Genomic DNA, 12,928 nt, shown 5'->3' with positions numbered 1-12,928 from the left:
CCCAGAACTGGGAAACACACACACACACACACACACACACACACACTATGGACAATTTAGTTCATCAGTTCCCCTATAGCGCATGTGTTTGGATTGTGGGGGAAACCGGAGCACCCAGAGAAAACCCCACACCAAAACGGGGAGAACATGCAAACTCCACACAGAAATGCCAACTGACCCAGCCGAAGCTCAAACCAGCGACTTTCTTGTTGTGAGGTGACAGTGCTACCCACTGTGCCATCCCAGTATAATATTAATATAAAGTGGCAAACTCTTAATATTGGATTTTATTACCCTGCTAAAAAATCCAGCTTAAACCAGCCTAGGCTGGTTGGCTGGTTTTAGCTGGTCGACCAGGCTGGTTTTTGAGGGGTTTTGGCCACTTCCAGGCTGGTTTCCAGCCATTTCCAGCCTGGTCTTAGCTGGTTAGGCTGGAAAATTACCTGCTAAATCCAGCTAAAACCAGCTTGACCAGCCTGGTTTAAGCTGGACATAGCTGGTTTTGGCTGGGCTCCCAGTCTGGCAAGGGTGGTCAAGCTGGTTTTAGCTGGTCATCTCCCAGCCTAACCAGCTAAGACCAGGCTGGAAATGGCTGGAAACCAGCCTGGAAGTGGCCAAAACCCCTCTAAAACCAGCCTGGTCGACCAGCTAAAACCAGCCAACCAGCCTAGGCTGGTTTAAGCTGCATTTTTTAGCAGGGTATATTTAATAAAGCCACAAGTTTCATTAAACCGAATATGAGGACATCTCTAAAGTGTTAATAATTGATTGGGTCCTACTTTATATTAAGTGGCCTTAACTAATATGTACTTACATAAAGAATAATAATTAATTACAATGTTCTTATTGAGTAAATATGTGTTTTACATTGCACTCATGCTCAATTAAACACCTGCATGTAATTACATCTGCAATTAATTCCCGTAATTAGATTATTAATTACACTGTTGACCATCCCTTATGCCCTTAAACCAACCCATACTACCAAACATATCCCTAACCCTACCCGTATCCCACCTCAATCCCATTATGAACACAGATAGTAGCGAAGGCCACTTAATATAACTGACTGATCGGTAACAACATCACAATAAACACATCTCTTTAATAAAGACAGTTCACTGAGTGTGTCTCTAATGATCTGCTTCTGATTTGCCAGAGCAGTCCATGTGTTTCTGGCACAACTGTAGCGATGGTATTTGACAGCATTTACTGTAGTGAAGCAGATCAGTGTGGCACAGTTGTCTATTGTGTGACGCTGACAGCAAACGCGCGCCTGTTTTACACCGTCAGCACAGCTGCCATTGACAGATGCACACGCCGCTCACTTCAACACTTAAACAACTGTTGCACACTCGTCTTTTCCTGTCACACACACACACACACACACACACTTCTAATCCCAGTACGTTTGCTGATGTTTAACAGTTAGTCAAGTTCACCCCTGACCCTAAAGGTCAAAGCCTGTGGAAGAGGTGGAAGGTCAAAGGTGCTTAAACAAACTGTTAGAGGAAGTGGAAATGCATGACTGAAACATGCAATAAAAGGTATTTTTCTTTATGTATTTAAGTTTTAATGCCATATCAGCAGCATTGGCTACATCAGCTATTGGCCATTCATCTGTAATCATTGGTAACAAAAAAAGGTTTTATTTAATTTGATTTACTTTAATTAGTTTATATATATATTGGTTGTGAAAAAAAGTCTCATTTAATTTAATTTTTTATTTCTATGTATTGCTAAATTTATTGGTAATAAAAAGTGTCATTTATTTTGAGTTACTTTAATTTGTTTTATTTAATTGTATTAATTTATTATTTTTACTTTAATTTAATTTATTTATTTATTGGTAATAAAGTTTTATTTGATTTGATTTAATTGAATTATTTATTTATATTTATTGCTTTATTATTGGTGATAAAAAAACCCGTCTTATTTAATTTCATTTATTTATTTAAGCTTTAATGCCATATCAGCAGCAATGGCTACATCTGCTTTTTACCATTGACTTCTAATCATTGGTAACAATAAAAAATTAAGTTTAATTTAATTTGATTTACTATTATTTTATATATTTAATTATATTTATTTACTATATTTACTTTCATTAATTAATTATTATTTTTTGGTAATAAAAAGTCTTATTTAATTTGATTTAATTAATTAATTTATATTTATTGCTATGTTTATTGGTAATAAAAATTGTCATTTATTCATTTATGTTTTAATGCCATATCAGCAGCATTGGCTATATCAGCTATAGGCCATTCACCTGTAATCATTGGTAATAAAAAAAAAGTTTTGTTTAATTTGATTTACTTACATTTTTATTTATATTTATTGTTAATAAAAAGTCTCATTTAATTTTTTTTTACTTTAATATAATTTAATTATATTTAAATATTATATTTACTTAAATTAATTTATTTATATTTATTGGTAATAGAAAGTCTCATTTAATTTAATTTAATATAATTTAACTTTATTTATTTATTATATTATACTTTAATTAACTAATCAATTAATTTATATTTTTTATTTATTGGTAATAAAAAAAGTCTTATTTTATTTGATTCAATTTAATATTTTTTCTTTTAATTTAATTATTTATTTATATTTATTTCTATATTTATTGGTAATAAAAAGTCTTATTTATTTTAATATGATTTCATCTAATTATTTATTTATATTTATTTACTATATTTACTTTAATTAATTAATTTATATTTATTGCTAATAAAAAAGTCTTATTTTATTTTATTTATTCATTTGCGATATCAGCAGCATTGGCTTTATTAGCTATTGGCCTTTCACCTGTAATCATTGGTTATAAAAAAACGTTTGTCTAATTTGATTTATTTTAATTTAATTTCAATATTTATTTATTTATATTTATTGGTAATAAAAAAAGTTTAATTTAATTTGATTTAATTTCAATATTTATTTATTTATATTTATCAGTAAAAAAAATTCTCATTTAATTTGATTGATGTATAATATAATTTAAATTTTTAATAATTTAAAAGTAATAAAAAGTCACATTTATTTATTTATTTAATTAATTATTCCTTTATGTTTTAATGCCATATCAGCAGCATTGGTTATTTTGACTATTATGTCAACTATTGCTTTTATTGGCCATTCAGCTACGTATATATTTCAAAATATCTGTGCATCTTGGTGTTTCCATCAAGCATTTTTAATGCAATAATCCAAAATGTGCATGAACACATGTGGATGGAGACAAAACTCTAGCTCTGGAGAGTCTGCACAGAGCGCTAGTTTTCTGTCAGTATGATGGAGCGCTGAGCAGATGCAGGAGTGTGTGGCGGACGATCCTCAGTCAGAGGAGATGTTTATAATGTGCAGGACATGAGAAGAGAGCTTGAATTACGAGGAGTGTGTGTGAGAGCAGGTGTGTAAGCCAGACACACACTAGGCTTTTGTTGGGGGCATTTCTATGGTAAACCCCCAATGCAAGAAGAGCCAGGAGACCACCTGTCCACAGCATACAGTCCACACACTCACGGCAGGAGCAACAGCTGACACACACTTATGTATGGACACACACACACACACAAATGCGTGCACACATATACTCACACAAAATGCATAGACACACGCACACACTTTTGCACCTATACTGTACGCACACACACAAACAAGCACACATGCACACATCTAGACACACACACACTCATACATGCATACAATACACACATAGTCTTACAATCACCCACACACACACATACACAAACATGCACACTTACATCACAAACACACACACACAAACAAGCACACATGCACACAAACACACACTGTCTTTTTCACACACACACACACACACACACACACACACATATGTATATATATATATATATATATATATATATATACACACACACACACATGTATACACACACACACACACACACACACACACACACACACACACATACATACATACATACATACATACACACATTTATTCATTTACTTTTAGGCTTAGTCCCTTTATTCATCAGGGATCGTCACAGTGGAATGAACCGCCAACTATTCCAGCATATGTCTTTCACAGCTGATGCCCTTCATCACCAGGGGTGCCCACAGTGGAATGAACCGCCAAATATTCCAGCATATTTTTTACACAGCTGAAGTCCTTCCAGCTGCAACCCCTCACTGGGAAACACCCATCCACACTTATCCAGCTGCAACCCATCACTGGGAAACACCCATCCACACTCATCCAGCTGCAACCCATCACTGGGAAACATCCATCCACACTCATCCAGCTGCAACCCATCACTGGGAAACATCCATCCACACTCATCCAGCTGCAACCCATCCCTGGGAAACATCCATCCACACTCATCCAGCTGCAACCCATCACTGGGAAACATCCATCCACACTCATCCAGCTGCAACCCATCACTGGGAAACACCCATCCACACTCATCCAGCTGCAACCCATCACTGGGAAACACCCATTCACACTCATCCAGCTGCAATCCATCACTGGGAAACACCCATCCACACTCATACAGCTGCAACCCATCACTGGGAAACACCCATATACACATCCAGCTGCAACCCATCACTGGGAAACACCCATACACACATCCAGCTGCAACCTCTCACTGAGAAACACCCATACATACTCATCCAGCTGCAACCCATCACTGAGAAACACCCATCCACACTCATCCAGCTGCAACCCATCACTGAGAAACACTCATACGCACTCATCCAGCTGCAACCCATCACTGGGAAACACCCATACACACTCATCCAGCTGCAACCCATCACTGAGAAACACCCACACACACTCATCCAGCTGCAACCCATCACTGGGAAACACCCATCCACACTCATCCAGCTGCAACCCATCACTGGAAAACACCCATCCACACTCATCCAGCTGCAACCCATCACTGGGAAACATCCATCCACACTCATCCAGCTGCAACCCATCACTGGGAAACACCCATCCACACTCATCCAGCTGCAACCCATCACTGGGAAACACCCATCCACACTTATCCAGCTGCAACCCATCACTGGAAAACACCCATCCACACTCATCCAGCTGCAACCCATCACTGGGAAACACCCATACACACTCATCCAGCTGCAACCCATCACTGGGAAACACCCATACACACTCATCCAGCTGCAACCCATCACTGGGAAACACCCATCCACACTCATCCAGCTGCAACCCATCACTGAGAAACACCCATACACACATCCAGCTGCAACCCATCACTGGGAAACACCCATACACACTCATCCAGCTGCAACCCATCACTGGGAAACACCCATACACACTCATCCAGCTGCAACCCATCACTGAGAAACACCCATACACACACATCCAGCTGCAACCCATCACTGGGAAACACCCATCCACACATCCAGATGCAATCCATCACTGAGAAACACCCATACACACTCATCCAGCTGCAACCCATCACTGGGAAACACTCATACACACTCGTTCACTGCGGCAAATTTAGTTCATTAATACCCCTCTAGTGCATGGGTGTGGACTGTGGGGGAAACTAGAGCACCTGGAGGAAACCCACGCCCACACGGGGAGAACATGCAAACTCCACATAGATCTGACCCAGCCGAGGCTCGAACCAGCGACCTTCTTGCTTTTAAGGCGAAAGCGCTGCCCCACACACACATACGCACATTCACACACACACAGTCTCTCACACACATACATATATATATATATATGTAATGTGTGTATTTATATAGCGCATTTATTGTGTATGGCCGTACACCCAAAGCGCTTCACAATCATGAGGGGGGTCTCTCCACACCACCACCAGTGTGCAGCATCCACTTGGATGATGCGACGGCTGCCACAGGTCAACGGCGCCAGTGCGCTCACCACACACCAGCTATTGGTGGAGAGGAGAGACAGTGATAGAGCCAATTCGGTGGAAGGGGATGATTGGGAAGCCATGATCGTAAGGGCCGATAGAGGGACTTTGGCCAGGACACCGGGGTTACACCCCTGCTCTTTCACGAGAAGTGCCTTGGGATTTTTAATGACCACAGAGAGTCAAGACCTCGGTTTAACGTCTCATCCGAAAGATATATGACTGAACCTCTCAGGTTTCCATCTAACACACACACACAAACACACACACACACACACTCACCGCTTCAGCCTAGGACAGACACAATTTAACATCTTCAAATACCCAGAAATACACCGGCTTGTTGTCAGTTATTCCTTACCTAACACTTTATAATAATATTGTGCCTATATTTGACAGAGTAAATAAACTACCGCTGCTTTTACAGATTTAAGTCACTGCTGTTAGGAAACTCCAAAGGTAATCAAAGTCCGAGATGCACATGTAAATACACTATATAAAAACATTGCCTCCTCAGGCTGGAAGAGATATTTCCATAAATCTGACTGTATTATCTAGACAGATGTACAGATTTTATCCGTCTGCATCCAATTTGCATCCTCTGTAAGACTAAACATGGTCAAATATGCTTGCCGTTTTATTTCTGCTTACAACTGAAACGCAATATCCCACATGGAGAAGATTAACCTCTTCACAAAGCAGAGATTTCAGTGTGACTGAGTAATTCCTGTGCTATTGCTGTGACATTTGCTGTACAACTCGAAGCTTGAATTCACAGAATATGTAAATATGTTAACAGAATATCGAAGCATTTTCAAAACAACTAACAACGAAGTTAAGCATTGAAAAATATCAGGTCGCTGGTTCGAGCCTCGGCGGATATTTGGTCATCAGTGGTGCTCACTGTGTGAAGTGTAATAGAGTGTTTTGATTGGTGGTTCGCACTCACAGTCTTGCTCCAGATGAGTCCAGTGCAGTGATGCTCTCTGATGAACGTCTGCAGGTCAGTCCAGATGCTCAGGTATGAACGCACCCACTCCACATGACGAGCGTCACTGCGGTACAGTTACCAAAGTCATTTTAGTAAACAAAACCAAAATTAAAGCAGACCTACTATGCATTAATAACTTTTATAAGAGGTTTAGACAAGGTTGTGTGTCAGCAGTGTGTGAATATAACCCTCTTCTAATGGTAAACATTAATTATTTCTGTTTTTATGATCAGACTTGATAAATACAGTGTGTAGAAACAGTTTGATTGACATTCTCCCTTTGTACGTGTCATCAGAGGGGTAAAGCCCCGCCCACTAGTGACCATCTATACCTCATTAGCATAATACAAGCCCAGAGTGAGAAGTGATCTTATTCTACATCCCTACCCCTACCTAATACTTGAATTGAACTGCAGTGTGTGTGTGTGTGTGTGTGTGTGTGTGTGTGTGTGTGTGTGTGTGTGTGTGTGTGGCAATTACCAAATCAAATCCACATTATCTGAAGTAAATAAAACACAATACTAACGTGTCTTTGAAATCTTTCAGCACTCTATTAGTATAAAACATGGCAGCATCGTTCATCTCCTTCACATACGGCCCTGGTTTCTGACACTGCAAGTAAGAAAGGAAAAAAAATAAAGTTTAAAGAAGCATGTATATATACAGATAAAAGAGTGCATTTCTAGTAAACCGGTAATATTGAGGATATGGACCTTTGCTGTAAACAACAGCTGTAGTTAAAAGCAGAAAATGAAGGAGTCCAGATCAGCCTGAAGTCTAAATGCTATTACAGAGATTAGATAGAGCTCGCAGAAATCAGAGGAGTTTACATTTGGAGAAAATAAATACTGTTTCAAATATTGATTTAGTGGCAATGGTCAGTGTGAGGTCGGCCTGATGTTACAATCAAAAGAAATCTGCCTAATGGACTGATATGATATTCTTTGAGGTTTATTTGAAGGAATGCATCGCTCTGATCAAGCCAGGACTGAATAGAGCTCTATGTAGAGTTCAAAAACTCTTGCTTTCAGCAGCGCTGATGAACTCTGCTTGCCTCTAATTCTTTACACCAACCACTCAAACCTAAAATAACCAATAATAAAGTAAGAAAAGGTTTATGCAATTTACAAGTGTGCATGGTGAGCTAAAAACAGTCTTAGTGTAAAGACTTAGTGTAGTCTGTAAAGTAGTCTAGAGAACCATCTGCGGTTAAACACTATCCTAGAGCACCGTCTCCTATTCAAAAACTAGTCTAGAGCACCGTCTGCTGTTATAAAGTAGTCTAGAGTGCTATCTTCTTTAAATCTAGTCTAGAGCGCCATCTGCTGTGATAAACTATTCTAGAGCGCTGTCTACTATTAAAAACTAGCCTAGAGCACTGCCTGGTGTTCAAAAACTAGTCTAGAGCACCATCAGCTGTTATAAACTAGACTAGAGCGCTGTCTGCTGTTATAAACTAGTCTAGAGTGCCATCTGCTGTTATAAACTAGCCTAGAGCGCCGTCTGCTGTTAAAAACTAGCCTAGAGCGCCTTCAAGTGTTCAAAAACTAGTCTAGAGCGCCATCTGCTGTTTAAAACTAGTCTAAAGCACCGTCTGCTGTTATAAACTAGTCTAGAGCGCTGTCTGCTGTTATAAACTAGTCTTAGGTTAGACTAGTCACAGGTAAGAGATGCTCACCACAGCCACCCAGCCCAGCGCAGGGATGCTCTCGCTCACTGCAGACAGGTGGTTGAACAGGCTGCTGCCGCGGTTCTTCTCACGAAAATTCTGCACCGCCTGGATCTGGTCGGATAGAGGTCTGAGGAGGTCAGCCAGCTCCGTCTAAAGGGGAATAAAATGCATGGATTATAACACTGATAAAAAGTCATTTTGTCTTGTTTCTAGTGCAAATATCAAACAATTCTTAAATCAAGAAGCTTTATCAGACATAATGAGTCCAAATTTAGTCAGTTTTTTCCTTAAAACAAGTCAAATAAACTGCCAACGAAATAAGCAAAATATTCTTGTTTACATATTAGATTACATATCCTAAAAATAAACCAAGTCAACTAGGGACATGTGGTGTTTATTGTTTCTGATAATATTATAATTGTTGTTTTAATGATATGCAAGCTGACATTGTGCACTTGAGTATGCTCTTACAGTCCAAAAGTGCTGACTGTGTGATGAAGCCCATTACAATGCATTCAGAATGAGCCTATAATTCAAGTTATGCGAGCAGAAACAGGTTTGTGTTTTTGTAAGATACAGTATGATATCGCTTAACAATATCACACAAACAAGAGTGAATTCCTGAATAACAAGAAAGATGATCATTTTATAAAAACAACAAATGAGAAGTTCATATTGAGCGAGCTACATTTTTTTGGCAATAAAAATTGTTCAAACAAAGCTGAAGCGTAGGGCTGAGTGATTAATCGAACATCCAATCGCAATCATGATTTAAAATTTAGCTAAAGCTAAAGCAAGAGGCTGTATATATATATATATATATATATATATATATATATATATATATATTTATTCAACAGTTCTGTCTGGTTCTCAAATCTGATTGGCTGATGGCCGTGCGATATTCTGCAATATCAGAACTCCTACAGCCTCTTTACCCTTTGTGTATTACTCCGCCCACATACAGCCAGCAAAAAGCAGACACTACAGATCTACAGTTTAAAAGATGCTTTTAACTGTTTTAACAGCTGTTTAACTGTCAGCTTATGATTTGAATCCAATGTGGAAGAAAGTAGTTCCACATACAAAAGGGTTTTTGAGATTCTCCATGTTTGATTTTGTTTTTATATACACAATTATGCCGTCAAACTGTTGTATAAACGCAATATCACACGAGTAGCAATATCTGCTACTCGTGTGATATTGCTCATATATATATATATATATATATATATATATATATATATATATATATATATATATATATATATTCATTCATTCATTCATTTTTTTTTCGACTTAGTCCCTTTATTAATCAGGGGTCGCCACAGCGGAATGAACCGCCAACTTATCCAGCATATTTTTTACGCAGCGGATACCCTTTCAGATGCAACCCAGTACTGGCAAACTTGTTAAGTTATGCAATTTGTTTTCAGGTTCATAAAAATTGAGCTACAAATGACCGCTCTCTTAAATAGTGCACTATTTAAGGCTAAAGGGGTGATTTCAGAAACTGCCACTAAGTAAAAGCTGCACATCTCCAATTTAAATTGAGCTGGTCTTTGAAAGCAGGCACAGAGCAGTCAGAAGCACCCGAGCGGACTTTTAATAGCGGCTGTGTTTTTTCCAGTGAAGCGTCCAGCGAGTCTCAGCATTCCAGCGGTGTCGGGGAGATCCCTCGCCTTGTAAGGCCCTTTCCTCCTCTGCTGTTTACAGTTTACCTCTGAACAAGGCCAGCGGGAACACACTGTTTCCTTTGTCGAATCTACTGGTTTGTATTTATGCTTGTGTTCCAGCAGTTGCCATGTCCACCGTTTCAGTCCGTTTCATAAGAACTCGGTGGGAGAAAGAAAGAGGAAGATGGACTAAAAATACCTCTTGTTTTTATTTAGACTCTTCAGGTCAGGTTCATGTGCCACTCGACCTGACTGTAACCTCATCAAACCAGCGGTTAATAATGAAGACGGGCGGTGCGCGGGAAAATACTGAACATTTCATCTGAAAAACATACCAGTATCTAATTTCATGCAACACATTCTGGGTAATTTTAACTAAACATTGACACAAATGTGGATGAATCTTTTTTTAAAAATGAAAAAATAATGTAATGATCTGACTCAACTTTAGATTTAAACGACCCATCATTTGTAAAGAGTACTCCTACTTCATATTTAGATGCTAATATCTTTTCCATTAACAGGGCTCGAAATTGCGACCATTTTGGTTGCATATGCGCCCGAAATTTTATCTATAATATATTTGGGAGCATGTGTGCGAGTGTATAACATTGTTGTGTGCACCAGTTTTTACAGCAAAATGTTCACCACATGCGCGGATTTGGAAGACATTCACGCAAAATGCATCTCTGCACTTGAAACGTGAAACGCAGCGCTCAGGAATGGGTTAAAACAGTTGTCATGTCAACTTGCTGCAGTAAATAAAGCCAAGTCCGTAATGCTTGCCCCGCCTTCGCGCTCTTCTTATTGGCCCACCACTGCTCTAGCACTGAAATATCAGCTGTCAATCACTCAGTCAATGCCTTCTGGCTTAGGATGACAGAGAGAGCTACTACCACGAAACATGGTAAAGCGCTGAAGATGAGAATGAAGATAACACTGACAGAGAGTTATGAATGAATGAATGAATGAATGAATGAATGAATGAATGAATGAATGAATGAATGAATGAATGAATGAATGATATTTTCTTTGACCCAAATGCTGGGTTAAAGCAAGAATGTATCCAATAAATAAATAGCATCTACTATGTTTTAAAATAGTTCTAGTAACTAAAGAATAAGCTAATAAAGCTAATAAATAGCTAACTAATAAGTGCTAGTATTCAATGGAAATGAAATTAGTGTGTAAAAATGGAGTAAACATGAAAGCAGAGAAGAAACATTTCTAGATGAAATGCGTTTAGATAATGTCTTGTCTTAAAAAATGTATTTAAATGTTATTTTTAATAGTAATTAATTTTAGTTTTTCTTTTCGTTTCTTTTTCAATTTAATTAATTAATTTGTATTTAATTTTAATATTTTTATTATATATTTTTCCATTAATTAAATAATACAATTAATTAAAAAATTTAATAATTAATTTAATAAAATTTAAATTAATTATTTAAAAACAAAATAAAATATATAAAAAAACAAATTAATTAATAAATGAAAATAAAAAAATAACATAAAAATAAATTTTAATAAATAAAATTTAATAAAATAAAATAAATTTATTAATTACATGTATTTGATTTTTCTATTTTATTTAGTTATTTAATTGATAGTTGGTTGTTAATCAACCGTTAATATAATTATAAATAAATAATTCAATAATAAAATAATCGGCCAAAGGGGGAAACAGAATAATCTTATGTCAAAAGTAAAAACTAGATTATTCTGCTTCCCCCATTGACAGATTATTTAGCTTGTTTTAAGGAAAAACTCACTTCATTTTGACTCATTATTTCTGCAAACAACAGTATTTTTGCTCGTCTACAAAATACTTTAGAATATTTAGATATTTGGACAAGAAACAAGACAAATTCAGAAAATCTTGTTGTGTATTTGCTCATCTATATTGACTCTTCGGACTGAAGCGCTGTTGTTTCTCTCTGACATGAAGTGATGAAGTGGGAGTAAAAGACCATCATATTTGCATAAATTCCTCCCATAACAACATGCGCATGAGTTTCATTTTGCGAACAAAGGCGTCTTTTTCTGCCACTTTCGGACATTGCTGCGATTGTTTTTTCTGCATCGTTTTGAACTTCCCTTCCCATCATGCTCAGCCGAGGAGCGGGTCTGAAATAGCCTGTCTATCTCTGAGCTATGAATAAAGCCAGACCAGAGCTAACAGCAGAGATTATCAATTACACAGCAAGACACTGAGATTGCATTGGGCTGGTTCACTCTAAAGTGTGCACTTAGACTGCTCTATTTTTACTTATATACAGTGCTCAGCATATATAAGCACACCCCATTTTGAAAATGAATATTTTTATTAATTTCTCAGTGATTATGGGTAACATATATTGGTGCATTTAAACAAAACAGAATTATTGAACAGATATTTTTATTTAAATAATATTTTAGTCACAGAACTTCTTTAGAAATGGAAAGATATGTTTAAATCCTTGCAAAATATTGCAAAAGAAAAACACAACCTCACAATTTCAACTAAATCGTAAATATTTTTTTTATTTCTCTTGATTAATGCAATTTTTAAAATTTTATTTAATATTTTTCTATAACATGTAAATTTGGGCTACTAATTTTTGAACCATTACTGTAAGTTATTTTGTTAGATGAGCTCCAGATTTGGCTTCAGTACTGACTAATCTAATGTATATGCACAAATACAATATTGTAA

General features: G+C 37.2%; 1 protein-coding gene across 2 annotated transcripts in view; it reads right to left on the bottom strand.

Annotated features, from left to right (window-relative positions):
• The window catches only part of cap2 (cyclase associated actin cytoskeleton regulatory protein 2), a 54,658-nt gene that overhangs the window by 11,398 nt on the left and 30,332 nt on the right, over nt 1-12,928 (bottom strand). For both annotated transcript variants that reach the window (NM_200836.2, XM_017352206.3), the window contains exons 5-7: nt 8,564-8,707; nt 7,412-7,497; nt 6,844-6,949 (exon numbers count right to left, since the gene is read on the bottom strand). In NM_200836.2, the coding sequence (NP_957130.2) occupies nt 6,844-6,949; nt 7,412-7,497; nt 8,564-8,707 (336 nt within the window). The remainder of the gene's footprint in view (nt 1-6,843; nt 6,950-7,411; nt 7,498-8,563; nt 8,708-12,928) is intronic.

This window comes from Danio rerio, chromosome 19 (assembly GCF_049306965.1).
Source record: "Danio rerio strain Tuebingen ecotype United States chromosome 19, GRCz12tu, whole genome shotgun sequence".
Taxonomy (NCBI): domain Eukaryota; kingdom Metazoa; phylum Chordata; class Actinopteri; order Cypriniformes; family Danionidae; genus Danio; species Danio rerio.
The sequence above is the reverse complement of the archived record's forward strand: the minus strand, read 5'-3'. Positions and strand labels throughout refer to the sequence as shown.